We start from the raw sequence: 14964 nt of genomic DNA, 5'->3' as shown, positions 1-14964 counted from the left end.
ATATGATCTTCTCCATCAGTTCAGTCGCTCAGTCGTGTCCGACTCTTTGCGACCCCATGAATCGCAGCACGCCAAGCCTCCCTGTCCATCACCAACTCCCGGAGTTCACTCAGACTCATGTCCATTGAGTCAGTGATGCCATCCAGCCATCTCATCCTCTGTTGTCCCCTTCTCCTCCTGCCCCCAATCCCTCCCAGCATCAGAGTCTTTTCCAGTGAGTCAACTCTTCGCATGAGGTGGCCAAAGTACTGGAGTTTCAGCTTCAGCATCATTCCTTCCAAAGAAATCCCAGGGCTGATCTCCTTCAGAATGGACTGGTTGGATCTCCTTGCAGTCCAAGGGACTCTCAAGAGTCTTCTCCAACACCACAGTTCAAAAGCATCAATTCTTTGGCACTCAGCCTTCTTCACAGTCCAACTCTCACATCCATACATGACTACTGGAAAAACCATTGCCTTGACTGGACAGACCTTAGTCAGCAAAGTAATATCTCTGCTTTTGAATATACTGTCTAGGTTGGTCATAACTTTTCTTCCAAGGAGTAAGCGTCTTTTAATTTCATGGCTGCAGTCACCATCTGCAGTGATTTTGGAGCCCAAAAAAATAAAGTCTGACACTGTTTCCACTGTTTCCCCATGAAAAAACTTTTGATAAAGTTCAACATTCATTTATAAAACTATCTAGAAAGTGGGCATAGAGGGAACTTGCCTCAACATAATAAAGGCCATATACAACAAACCAGTAGCAAGACAAGGATGCCCAGTCTCACCACTTTTATTCAGCACAGTTTCAGAAGTCTTGGCCACAGCAATCAGAGAAGAAAAAGAAATGGAATCCAGATTGGAAAGGAAGAAGGAAAACTGGCACTGTTTTCAGATGACGTGATACTATACATGGAAAATCCTAAAGACACCACCAGAAAACTACTAGAGCTCATCAGTGAGTTTTGTAAAGTTGCAAGATACAAAATTAACATATAGAAATTGGTTGCATTTCTATATACTAACAATTAGTGTACTATTAGAAAGAGAAGTTACTATCTTATCAAATAAACTACCTAGGAATAAACCTACCTAAGAAGGGAAAAGACCTATGCTCAGAAAGCTATGAAACACTGATGAAAGAAATTGAAGACAACATAAACAGAGGGAAAGATATATCTTGTTCATCTTGTTCTCGCAGTAAAAGAATCAATACTGTTAAAGTGGCCATACTACTCAAGGCAATCTACAGATTCAAGGCAATCAATCCATCAAAATATCAATGGCATTTTTCACAGAATTAGAACAAACCATTTAAATATGTTTGGAAACACAAAGACCCCAAATAGCCAAAGGAAAAAAAATCTTAAGAAAGAAGAATGATTTGGAGGAATCATGCTCCCTAACTTCAGACCATACTTCAAACCATACTACAGTCATCAATACAGTGTGATACTAGCGCAAAAACAGACACGTAGAGCAGTGGAGCAGAATAGAGAGCTCAGAAATAAATCCACACACTATGGTCAGTTAAGCTGTGACAAAGGAGGCAAGAATATACAGAGAGAAAAGACAGTTTCTTCAATAACTGATGGTGGGAAAATTGGACAGGTACATGTGAAAAATGAAATTAAAACATTCTCTAACACAGTATAAAAAAATAAACTCAAAATGGATTGAAGACCTAAATATAAAGAACAGATACTGTAAAACTAGATGAAAACATAGGTATAATTCTCTTTGACATAAATAACAGCAATTTTTTTTTCAGATCTGTTTTCTAAAGCAAAGAAAACAAAAATAAACAAATGGGAACCTAATTAAACTTAAAAGCTTTTGCACAGCAAAGGAAACCATCAATAGAACAACAGCAACAACAACAACAAAAAAAAACTAAAGGGTTAATATCATATATATACATATATATGTATGTATATATATACATATATGTATATATGTATAGCTCATCCAACTCAATACCAAAGAAAGCAAATGGCCAAGTTAAAAAAATGGGCAGAAGAACTAAAAAGACATTTTTCCAAAGAGGAAATGCAGATGGCCAACAGGCACATGAAAATATGCTCAACATGGATACATCAGGGAAATGCAAATCAGTGCCACATGTGTGAGGAACAAGGGACACTGTGCCTGGAATGGAATGACTGAGGGCAAGATATGAAAGTTGATTGTAGAAACAGGCTTACTCTTGATATTCCTTTGCTACCACTGAACCAGGAGGTAGAGTAGAAGTCCTCCTTGCTTCTCATTGCTCCTTCCAGATCTCTTTCCCTTTTCCCTCCCTAAAACAATATCAGTTTTGAATCTCATACCAGCAGATGAAAGTATTCACTACTCTTTCTCTTTGAAATCATAATGGAGAGAAATAAATTGGGAGATTGACTTATACACCCTACTATAAATAAAATAGATAACTAATAAGAGTCTACTATATAGCACACAACTCTACCCAGTACTCTATAATGACCTATATGAGAAAAGAATCTCAAAAAGAGTGGATATATGTTTATGTATATAAATGACTTATTGCTATATAGCAGAAATTAACATTGTAAATCAACAATATTCCAATAAAAATTAATTTACAAAATAGCTCCTTTATAAAGAAATCATATAAACCTTGGGTTTATCTCCTTAATTCTTTGAAGAGTCTAGTTCCTGATACAGTCGCATTCTCTCCGACATTTCTCCAGCCTCATTCTTAGTGATCCCCAAGGCCACATGGATGGTCTTTCCGTAGCCTTGGTCCTGCCCTTCCTTTACTTCCTCTCCTCCAGTGATTTGGGTCTCCACTCGCCTTCAGTCATTCACTGTCATGGTCGTTTTCTAGCCCTCATGATTACACGTACTGCAGGATCTCAAGTTCCAGCAATTCTCTCTGTGACCATCTTTTTCTGACATTCCCACTCATTGCCTGTAATAATCTGATTTCAGCAATTTAGTTGGGACTTACAGGTCCTTGTCCCTACTACCTTTCCATTGTCCTTCGCTCACCTAATCTTTACTTTCTTATTTACCCCACTTAAACTTCATAATCAATCATGACTGCATAGACATCCAGCTTCTTTGTTTCTTAATCTAGCAAATCCTGACTGGTTAAATCCAGCTCTGTTGCCTGCTCCATACCTCCACCTGTGCAGCCACACTTGGAGAAAGGTACTGACTGATCTCACTTGAAATATCTGACCTTGAATGTCTGGCAGTCATCCGTTTCTGTTTTCCATGTGTTCTCCCACTTTCCTGGAAGACCATTTCATACCCTCTTTTCTCTACCCAGCTGCTCTTACCTTATAACCCTATTGCTTATTTCCCTGAGAAAATAGGAGAAAACGTCTAGCTCTCCAACTAGTCTCTCAGTTTCTACCCTTGCCCCATACGGTCTGTTCTCAACACAATAGCCAAACTGATTTTGCTAAAACATAGATGAGGTCAGTTACCCCTCTGATCGAAACTACATGATAGGGTATTCTGACTCCATTTTCTGCACCTCTCCCCTTCAGCCACCCTGGCTTCCTTGCTGTCCCTTGAAAATGCCAGGCATGTACCATCTCATGGCCTTTATGCCTGCTCTGCCTTCTGTTCTCTCCCCAGATATCTGCATGGTTTGCTCCCTCATCTCTGGCTCCAAATTCAGATGCCCCTGAGTGAGATGCTCCCCCATCACCTATTTACAGTTGTAATACTACCCTACCAGAAACTCCCTCCTCTCTCTGCTCTGTTTTTCCACACAGTACTTAACACCTTCTAAATAATTGGCTTGACCTGGTTACTACCTGTCTCTACCACTTGAACTGAGATATAAGCTCCATAAGGGCAGGAATTTGGAGGGTGAAGTAGAGAGAGAAGACCTAGCACTCACAAAATTTTGGCTGGTATAACATTCATTCAGAAACTGTATGATCACTAGATTTTAAGTGTACAACTGCAAACTTCTCAAATTCTTAAACATCTTCAAGAAATCTGTTTGGGCAAGACTTGATTCGTCTTTTCTGCCTGCCATCTCTATAATGTATTTACCATTTCCTGTAACCAACATTAAAAGATAAAATATTTTCTTCCACAAAGATATGCTTAGTAAAGTGAAAACTACAGTTATTTTTCTGATTTTCTAGGTGGCAGCCTCAAGAAACAAATGAAAGCCTTAAGAATTATCAAGATGCTCTGCTTCAGAGTGATCTCACCTTGTGCCCAGCAGGAGTAAACACGGAGTGTTACAGAATATATGAGGCTTGCTCCTATGGCTCTGTTCCTGTAGTGGAAGATGTAATGACTGCTGGCAGCTGTGGAAATTCATCTGCGTACCTGAATGCTCCTCTGCAGTTACTCAAGTCCATGAATGCTCCTTTCATCTTTATTAAGAACTGGAAGGAACTTCCTGCTATCTTAGAAAAAGAAAAGACTATAAATTTAGAGGAAAAGATTCAAAGAAGAAAAAGATTACTTCACTGGTATCAGCAATTCAAAACAGAGCTAAAAATGAGGTTTACTAATATTTTAGAAAGTTCATTTTTAAAGAACAATAAAAATTAACTGCAATTCATTGTTTTCAAGCTAAGGTCTGAGTTTTTAAATCATTTCTAATGCTGTGTGTATGTGTGTGGGTATTTAGAAATGTTCTTTAAGATACTCCGTAGACTCTAGATTATGTCCATAGTATTGACCAAGTACAGCCTTATTGGACCACTCCTGAAAATAAAGTTAAAATGTACTCAGACTCATTTGTACAAAGTTGAGTGATTCAGCATTTATCAACTTTTCTCACTCGTTTAAATCTGCTCGAAGGAAGCAGCATGGTTTCGTGGAGAGACTGGGCTGTGAAGTCAGACCAAACCTGGGTTAGAACCTCACTGCTATCCCTACTGTCTGGGGACTTTGGGCCAGCCATCTCATTGTTTGGAGTGTAGGTTCCTTTCCATGTAGAACAGAGATAATGGTACCTCATAGAGCTGATTGTAAATGTGGAATGAAATAATATATAACGTACTCAATAATTGAAATAATTTCTAATTCATTTTTCATTCCTTACTAGTTATTAATAGGGTTACATTTAAATATTTTAACACACAATCATTTCCATAATTTGAGAGTAATCATATGTCATGTTGGGAATGTATGTGGACAAATTTACAGAGTTAGACTTTATTTATTTATATATTATTTTTTGGTTATTTTATTTCTTAAGTCTTTTTATTGTGATGAAGTATACATAACAAAATTTACCATCTTTAAGATTTCCAAGTGTGCAGTTCAGTGGTATTAAATACATTCGTAATGTTTTACAACCATCATCACTATCCATTTCCATAGGTTTTTCCATCTTGTAGAACTGAAACTCTATACCCATTTAACAACCACTCTCCCTTTTTGCCTTGTTCCAGGTCCTGGCAACCACCACTCTACTTTCTGTTTCTATGATTTTGACTATTCCACGTACCTTAAAGTGGAATCATACAGTGTTTCTCTTTTTGTGACTGACTTGTTTTACTTAGCATAATGTCCTCAGGGTTCATCTACGTTGTAGCATATGTCAGAATATCCTTTTTAAAGCTAAATGGTGTTCCATTGTATGTATATACCACATTTTATTTATTCATTCTTCTATCAGTGGCCACTTGGATTGTCTCCACTTTTTGGCTGTTGTGAATAGTGATGTGATAAGCATAAATATACAGATATTTCTTTGTGATCTTGTCTTCAGTTCTTTCAGGTATACCCAGAAATGGAATTGCTGGATTATAGGGTAATTTGGTTTTTAATTTTATGAGATACCTTCATCCTGTTTTGCAGAGTAGCTGTACCATTTCAGATTCTTACCAACAGTGTACAAACATTCTAATTTCTCCACTTCCTTGCCAACACTTGTTATTTTCTGATATTTTGACAGTAGCCATCCTAACAGGTGTGAGGTGGTACCTGATTATAGTTTTTGACTTGCATTTCCCTAGTGATTATTGATGATGAGCATATGTCTTGTTTGGATAAATATCTATTCAAGTTCTTTACCTATTTTTTTGCTGTTGTTAGTTGACAGAGTTAATAAAAACTGATGCTTTTTATATAAATCTCAGGGTTTTTTTTACATAATTTCTAAAAGTGAAATCACTGAGCCAAAATGTGTACACACATTAAGGCTTTTTTAAAACTTTATTTTATATTGAAATATAGCTGACTAACAATGTGATAGTTTCAGGTGGACAGCAAAGGGACTCAGCCATACATATACATGTATCCATTTTCCCCCACACTCCCCTCCCATCCAGGCTGCCACGTAACATTGAGCAGAGTTCCCTGTGCTCTGCAGTAAGTCCTTGTTGGTTATCCATGTTAAATATAGCGCTGCACACATGTCAATCCCCAACTCCCTAACTATCCCTTCCCCCATTCCTGGTGTCCCCACATCCTCCCCAGCAACCATAGTTTGTTCCCTAGACTTGTATGTCTGTTTATGTCTTGTAAATAAGTTCATTTTGTATCATTTCTTCTTAGAGTCTGCATATATGAGATGTCGTGCAATGTTTCTCCTTCTCTGTCTGACTTCAGTGCAGTTAGAATTTTAGAGTACTCAAGTTTTGTTGGATCACATATGTTGAGGTAGATGCCTAGAAACAGAATTTGGTCATAATCTATACAAAACGTGGACTGGGGGCAATCAGAGTGAAAAAATTAATGTCTAAACTCAACAAGAGTTGTCACTGAAGTGTAGAGTAAGACAGGCCAACTCAAAGGAGAGTGCTTTGTGCAAGGCCGTCTGATGTCCTCAGAGAGCAGTGGCTTTGATTAAGGCTGAGAGAGCGTTCTTGTATCGCCAGGTCTTTGGGCTTCTGAAAGGATGCAGGGGACCTTGGGCTCAATCAGTTGCTTTGCCTGCCTTTTTATTTTCTCAGAAATCCTATTCCTTGACTCCTGTGAAACCAAGCAACTAACATTCCTTCCAGGAGTTTTTTGTCTCCTTATTGTATGAACGGCCATAGATACTGGACAAGTGTAAATACCCACAGTTTCTTATACCCAGAGCTCCCACAGATGTATTCACATTATCAGAAGTTCTGGCAGCTTCAATAAAAAGGATCTGATCTTTGTATCGCATTGGAGAATCATCACGGTGCCTGCCACATCATGGTGCCATGGTATCCTCTATTTGCTTTCTAGAGAACACACTTACCTCTTTCGTTATATCAGTGATTATACCTATTACCAGTCCCAAGGCAAATGAGAGATTCTCAAACTGTTTACTGAGAGAAGTCAGTTAAGCTACAGTTTGTCAGTGGGGCAGAATATCCAGATGTCTAAAGCAGCCAGGTATTTAAGCTTATCATAGATTCAGTCATGGTTTCTACAGTCTATCTTGTTTAAGACAGATTTGAATCACTTTAAGTGTATTATATTATTTACCTTTCTGAAATGGAAATGGAAAATACAGTTGTTGCAACTTCCTTTCCTGAGTATACCTACAGAGAAGCTGTTTTCTGGTTTTGTTTTTTAAATTTTTTATTGAAATACAGTTGATTTACATGTTGTATTAATTTCTGCTGTATACCATGGTGATTCAGTATACATACATAGATACGTTCTTTTCATATATATTTTTTTTCATTACAGCTTATCATAGAATATTGAGTATACTTCTATATCCTGTACAGTAGGACCTTGTTGTTTATCCTTTCTGCATATAATAGTTTGTATCTGCCAACCCTAAATTCCCACTCCATCCCTCTCTCACTTACCCTTTCCACTGGTAACCACAAATCTGTTCTCCATGTCTGGGAGTCTGTTTCTTTTTGTTCAGTTTGGTTCAGTCACTCAGTCATGTCTGACTCTGCGACCTTATGGACTGCAGCACACCAGGCTTCCCTGTCTATCACCAAACCCAGTTTACTCATAAACTCATGTCCATTGAGTTGGTGATACCATCCACCCATCTCATCCTCTCTTGTCCCCTTCTCCTTCTGCCATCAATCTTTCTGAGCACAAGGGTCTTTTCAAATGAGTCAGTTCTTCACATCAGGTGGCCAAAGTACTGGAGTTTCAGCTTCAACATCAATCCTTCCAGTGAATTTTCAGGACTGATTTCCTTAAGGATTGACTGGTTGGATCTCCTTGCAGTCCAAGGGGTTCTCAAGAGTCTTCTCCAACACCACAGTTCAAAAGCATCAATTCTTCAGTGCTCAGCTTTCTTTATACTCCAAATCTCACATCCATACATGACTCCAAGAAAAACCATAGCTTTCACTAGATGGACCTTTGTTGGCAAAGTAATGTCTCCGCTTTTTAATATACTGTCTAGGTTGGTCATAGCTTCTCTTCCAAGGAGTAAGTATCTTTTAATTTCATGGCTGCAGTCACCATCTGCGGTGATTTTGGATCCCCAAAAATAAAATCTCACTGTTTCCATTGTTTCCCACTCTATTTGCCATAAAGTGATGGGACCAGATGCCATGATCTTAGTTTTCTGAATGTTGAGTTTTAAGGCAACTTTTTCACTCTCCTCTTTCACTTTCATCAAGAGGCTCTTTAGTTCTTCACTTTCTTCCATAAGGGTGGTGTCATCTGTATATCTGAGGTTATTAATATTTCTCCCAGCAATCTTGATTCCAGCTTGTGCTTCATCCAGCCTGGCATTTTGCATGATATACTCTGCATGTAAGTTAGACAAGCAGGCTGACAATATACAGCCTTGACATATTCCTTTCCTGATTTGGAACCAGTCTGTTGTTCCATGTCCAGTTCTAACTGTTGTATCTTGACCTGCATACAGATTTCTCAGGAGGCAGGTCAGGTGGTCTGGTGTTCCCATCTCTTGAAGAATTTTCCACAGTTTGTTGTGATCCACACAATCAAAGGCTTTGGCATAATCAATAAAGCAGAAATAGGTGTTTTTCTGGAACTCTCTTGCTTTTTCGATGATCCAGTGGATGCTGGCAATTTGATCTCTGGTTCCTCTGCCTTTTCTAAAACCAGCTTGAACATCTGGAAGTTCACGGTTCATGTACTACTGAAGCCTGACTTGGAGAATTTTGACTGTTACTTGGCTAGTGTGTGAGATGAGTGCAATTGTGCGGTAGTTTGAGCATTCTTTGGCATTGCCTTTCTTTGGGATTGGAATGAAGACTCACCTTTTCCAGTCCTGTGGCCACTGATGCATTTTCCAAATTTGCTGGCATATTGAGTACAACACTTTCACAGCATCATCTTTTAGGATTTGAAATAGCTCAATTCAAATTCTATCACCTCCACTAGCTTTGTTCATAGTGATGCTTCCTAAGGCCCACTTGACTTCACATTCCAGGATGTCTGGCTCTAGGTGATCACACCATTGTGGTTATCTGGGTCATGAAGATCTCTTTTGTATAGTTCTTTTATGTATTCTTGCCACCGCTTCTTAATATCTTCTGCTTCTGCAAAAGTAGGAAGTCAAGATACCTGTAGTAACAGGCAAGGACATACCATATCTGTTCTTTATTAAGCCCATCTTTGCATGAAATGTTCCCTTGGTATCTCTAATTTTCTTGAAGAGATCGCTAGTCTTTCCCATTCTGTTGTTTTCCTCTATTTCTTTGCATTGATCACTGAGGAAGGCTTTCTTATTCCCCCTTGCTATTCTTTGGAACTCTGCATTCAAATGGGTATATCTTTCCTTTTCTCCTTGCCTTTAGCTTCTCTTCTTTTCTCAGCTATTTGTAAGGCCTTCTCAGACAACCACTTTGCCTTTTTGCATTTATTTTTCTTGAGGATGGTCTTGATCCCTACCTCCTGTACAATGTCACGTCCATAGTTCCTCAGGCACTCTATCAGATCTAATCCCTTGAATCTATTTCTCACTTCCACTGTGTAATCATAAGGGATTTGATTTAGGTCATGCCTGAATAGTGGTTTTCCCTACTTTCTTCAATTTAAGTCTGAGTTTGGCAATAAGGAATTCATGATCAGAGCCACAGTCAGCTCCCGGTCTTATTTTTGCTGACTGCATAGAGCTTCTCCATCTTTAGCTGCCAAGAATATAATCAGTCTGATTTCGCTATTGACCATCTGGTGATGTCCATGTGTAGAGTCTTCTCTTCTGTTGTTGGAAGAGGCTGTTTGTTATGACCAGTGTGTTCTTTTGGCAAAATTCTGTTAGCCTTTGACCTGCTTCATTTTGTACTACAAGGCCAAATTTGCCTGTTACTCCAGGTATCTCTTGACTTTCTACTTTTGCATTCCAGTCCTCTCTAATGATAAGGACATCTTTTTTGGGTGTTAGTTCTAGAAAGTCTTGTAGGTCTTCATAGAACCATTCGATTTCAGCTTCTTCAGCATTACTGGTAGGGGCATAGACTTGAATTACTGTGATATTGAATGGTTTGCCTTGGAAACGAACAGAGATCATTCTGTTGGTTTTGAGATTGCATCCAAGTACTACATTATAGACTCTTATTAACTATGATGGCTACTCCATTTCTTCTAAGGGATTCTTGTCCATAGTTGTAGGTATAGGGTCATCTGAGTTAAATTCATCCATTCCAGTCCATTTTAGTTCACTGATTCCTAAAATGTCAGTGTTCACTCTTACCATCTCCTGTTTGATAACTTCCAATTTGCCTTGATTCATGGGCCTAACATTCCAAGTTCCTGTGCAATATTGTTCTTTACAGCATCGGACTTTACCTCCATCACCAGTCACATCCACAACTGGGTGTTGTTTTCGCTTTGGCTCTGTCTCTTCATTCTTTCCAGTTATTTCTCCACTGATCTCCTGTAGCATACTGGGCGCCTGCCTAGCTAGGGAGTTCATCTTTCAGTGTCCTATCTTTTTGCCATTTCATACTGTTCATGGGGTTCTTAGGGCAAGAATACTGAAGTGGTTTGCCATTCCCTTCTCCAGTGGACTACGTTTTTCAGAACTCTCCACCATGACCTGTCTGTCTTGGGTAGCCCTACATGGCATGGCTCATAGTTTCATTGAGTTAAACAAGGCTGTGGTCCATGTGATCAGTTTGGTTAGTTTTCTGTGATTATGGTTTTTCATTCTGTCTGCCCTCTGATGAATAAGGATAAGAGGCTTATGGAAGCTTCCTGATGGGAGAAACTGACTAAGGGGGAAACTGGGTCTTGTTCTGATGGGCGGGGCCATGTTCATTAAAAAGATTTAATCCAATTTTCTGTTGATAGGCAGGGCTATGTTCCCTCCCTGTTGTTCGACCTGAGCCCAACTATGGTGGAGGAAACGATATGCTCGTTTGTGTTGTGTTTTAGATTCCACCTGTAAGTGATATCACATGGTATTCATCTTTCCCTTTCTGACTTACTTCACTTAGCGTGATAGTCTCTGTGTTGTTGCAGAATGCTGGTTTCATTCTCTTTATGGCTGAGCAGCATTCCACTGTCTACATGTACCACATCTTCTTTATCCGTTCATGTCGGTGAGCTTTTAGGTTCCTCCCACATCTTGGCTATTATTAATAGTGCTGCTATGAACATAGGGGTGCATGCATCTTCTTGAATTATATTCTTGTCCAGAATCCTTGTTTTTGAAAACCATATAGCAAAAGAGGAATCCCCTTGCTGGGCTGAAGGAGGCTTCCTTATACTACCTAAACCCCCCAAAGTGGCACTTAATCCTTTCCAGGAAGATAGAGTTGGGCCTAGACTTCTAATGTGTCCCTTGTGTTTGTTTTTCTTTTTGATTTGCTCTTCTCTTGAAATCTGTTGTTTGAAAGGGTTGTTTAAAGCTTTTAAAAACTCACTAGAAGCAAAGCAGAAAATGTGATAATGGATCATTAACCCAGAAGCATGTTTCTAACCGATGTTGACATTTATTCATGATGTTTTCTGTCTGTTACCGTTTACTGGAACTCCACCAGGGATTTATTCTCGTTGCATCAAAGCTCTTCCCTTCAGCCAGCTTTGGCTAGGCTATACTGCTGGTTTTATCTGTATTCAAACTTTTGATGTTTTGTTCATCATGGATTCTTTTTGCATTAATTGTGACCTTTCTAAAAACATTGCATAAAATTTCACTCATCTTGATTCCTGAGTTGTTGGAAATCCTGTGAATTTTGCCCTCAAGGAGAGTGCCTCACACCCATCACCCTAGATAACTAACAACCAAACCTCAAATCTTAATGACTTACAAGACCAAAAATATTTATTTCTTACTCATATTTCTCTGGGGTGACAGGTCAGCTGCAACTTTGATGGACCCAGCTAGGCTCTGCTCAGCTGGGCTCCACATGTCTTCTTTTTCCAGAAGTGTAAAAGGGAGTGGAAGAGTAAATTTTACATGTTTAGAGGAGTTTTCCTTCATCCCAAAGTCATGTCTTTGTTTTTTTATTTGGTTTTGCTTGTTTTGTTTTGTTTTTTAATGAGTAAATGTGTGTTCTAAGCTGAAAATCACATTTGTTTTTATTTGCCTTCAGAGTTCATATTTAAAATGTTTTTCTTTTATCCCAAATGATACCTCATCATAGAAGAAAATACAGATAAGGAAAAGTAAGAAATAAAAATCGTATCCATAATCCAAATATGTCAAGGTCATGTATTCTCTCACATGTACTGCCAGATTGTAAATGTATGTATAATCCTTATACCAGTAAAAATTTGACTTTACATCTGAATATCTACATGTAATCTCCTTTTGTGAGGGAGGTTGTGCCTCCCTTTCCTTTTTTTTCTTTTAAAACTATTAATTTTGTAATGGGGTATAACCAGTTAACAATACTGTGATAATTTCAGGTGAACAACAAAGGGACTCAGCCATATGTATACATGTATTTACTCTCCCCCCAAACTTCCCTCCCATCCAGGCTGCCACATAACTGAGCAGAGTTCCATGAGCTATACAGTAGGTCCTTGTTGGTTATCCATTTTAAATATAGCAGCGTGTACTACATGTGATCTCCTTTTTTAAAAATGTTATTTTACTGACTAACAAGCACATGGAAAGATGCTCAGCATCATCAATCACTAGGAAAATGCAAATCAGTGCCGCAATATGATACCACTTCACACCAACTAGGAGGGCAAGAATATAAAACAATGGAAAATAACAAGTGTTGGTGAGGATATTAGGTAACTGGAACCTTACATGCTGTAGTTAGGAACATAAAATGGTGCAGCCACTGTGGAAAATAGTCTGGTGTTTCCTCAGTAAATTAAACCTAGAATTACCATATGACCCAGCCATCTCATGCCTAGGTATGTACCCAAAAGAACTGAAAACCAAGAGTCCAAACAAAAACTTGTACTCAACTCTTTGTTGTGGCATTATCCTTGGGAAATAATCGGATTATCCATTAACAGATGAATAGATAAATAAAATGAAATGTATCCATAATAAGAAATATGATTGGGTTATAAAAAGGAATGAAGCACTGATAAATGCTACCTGAACGAACTTTGAAAACACTGTGCTAAGTGAAAGGAGCTGGACACAAAAGGTCACATATGATTCCACTTATGTGATATGTCCTAAATAGGCAAATCCACAGAGAGAGATCCAGGAGCTGGAGGGTGGAGGAGGAAAGAAAAATTGACTGTTAATGGGTATGGGTCTCCTTTCAGGTAACGAGTAGATAGAGGAGAGCTGGTTGTACAACACTATGAATGTATTAGATGCATGGGATCAAAATCAAGTTTTTGATGCAAATAAAAACAGGACTAGTTATTCTCTTTTATAGATAAAAATTGAAAGCAATTGGCAGCAAGACCCAGTGTGGACGCAATTAAAACTGACAGCACCTACAGGTAATTATGAGAAGTCTCTTAGACACACCATAGTGTTAGAGATTCAGATGCACTTTTAAAAGTGCAAAATGCCAGATGTTGTAACTATATGTCAAGTCCATTAACCCCATCCCTTCTGGATACTTGGTAGCTTTGGTTTCCTTTGTTTAGTTGCTCAGTGTTTGACAAAAAGTGCAACTTTCCCTTCTATGATAAATGGTTTAACTCTTACACACTTGAAGCAACAGGGGGCCTGTATTCATTCACTCTTTCATTCACCCTATATTTAGACATCATCTCCTAACTGACATTTGTAAGTCATTTAATGCTTACAGCCTCTTAGAAAATATGTATACTGTTAACTAGAAGTGGCAGCATGGCAAACAGAAAATGGGGACTCCAAGGACACTGATTTTGAGACCTGGCTCCACCAATCTGCTTACTTTTCTGGAATAAGTAACTGAGTCTCTTTGAACCTTAGCTTTCTTATCTGTAAAATGGACACTGCATATTGGACACTCAAGACAGATGAAGACAACATGAAAGGTAAAGAGTCCGAAAAGCTTGAGGTGAGGTTAAACTCATGATATTCTTCAGTGAGGTCAGCCCAGTTTCTTTTTTTTTTTAATCGTCATTTGTTTCGCTGTGTTGGGTCTTAGAAGTGGCATGCTCAGTCTTCATTGCAGCATGTGAGATCTCGTTCCCCGACCAGGGATTAAACCCAGGTGCCCTGCTTTGGGAGCTCAGAGTCTTATCCACTGGACCACCAGGGAAATCCCCAGCCCAGGTTCTTAATGCTAGTTGTCCATTAGGATTACCTGAAAAAAATTTAAACTACCCACCTTTGTGATTCTGTTCATTAGTCTGGGGTGGGGCTCAGACATTGACATTCTAATGCCATGGTGCTCAGACTTTGAAAGTAAAAGTCATTCAGTCGTGTCTGACTCTTTGCAACCCCATGGACTGTACAGTCCATGAAATTCTCCAGACCAGAATACTGGAGTGGGTAGCCTTTCCCTTCTCCAGGGGATTGTCCCAGCTCAGGGATCAAACCCAGATCACCTGCATTGCAAGCAGATTCTTTACCAGCTAAGCCACAAGGGAAGCCCAAGAATACTGGAGTGGGTAGCCTATTCCTTCTCCAGCGGATCCTCCCGACCCAGGAATTGAACTAGGATCTCCTGCATTGGAGGCGGATTCTTTACCAACTGCGCTATCAGGGAGCCCTTTGCAAACATAAGAATCACCCAAAGAGTTTGGGAGA

General features: G+C 39.0%; 1 protein-coding gene across 1 annotated transcript in view; it reads left to right on the top strand.

Annotated features, from left to right (window-relative positions):
- RXYLT1 (ribitol xylosyltransferase 1) overlaps nt 1-12592 on the top strand; it is a 35007-nt gene extending 22415 nt beyond the window's left edge. Inside the window, exon 6 of the mRNA XM_004006502.6 lies at nt 4112-12592. Coding sequence (XP_004006551.2) covers nt 4112-4529 — 418 coding nt within the window. The 3' untranslated portion in view covers nt 4530-12592. The remainder of the gene's footprint in view (nt 1-4111) is intronic.
- Nucleotides 12593-14964: the final 2372 nt, after the last annotated feature.

The sequence above is a fragment of the Ovis aries genome, chromosome 3, assembly GCF_016772045.2.
Source record: "Ovis aries strain OAR_USU_Benz2616 breed Rambouillet chromosome 3, ARS-UI_Ramb_v3.0, whole genome shotgun sequence".
NCBI lineage: Eukaryota > Metazoa > Chordata > Mammalia > Artiodactyla > Bovidae > Ovis > Ovis aries.
The sequence above is the reverse complement of the archived record's forward strand: the minus strand, read 5'-3'. Positions and strand labels throughout refer to the sequence as shown.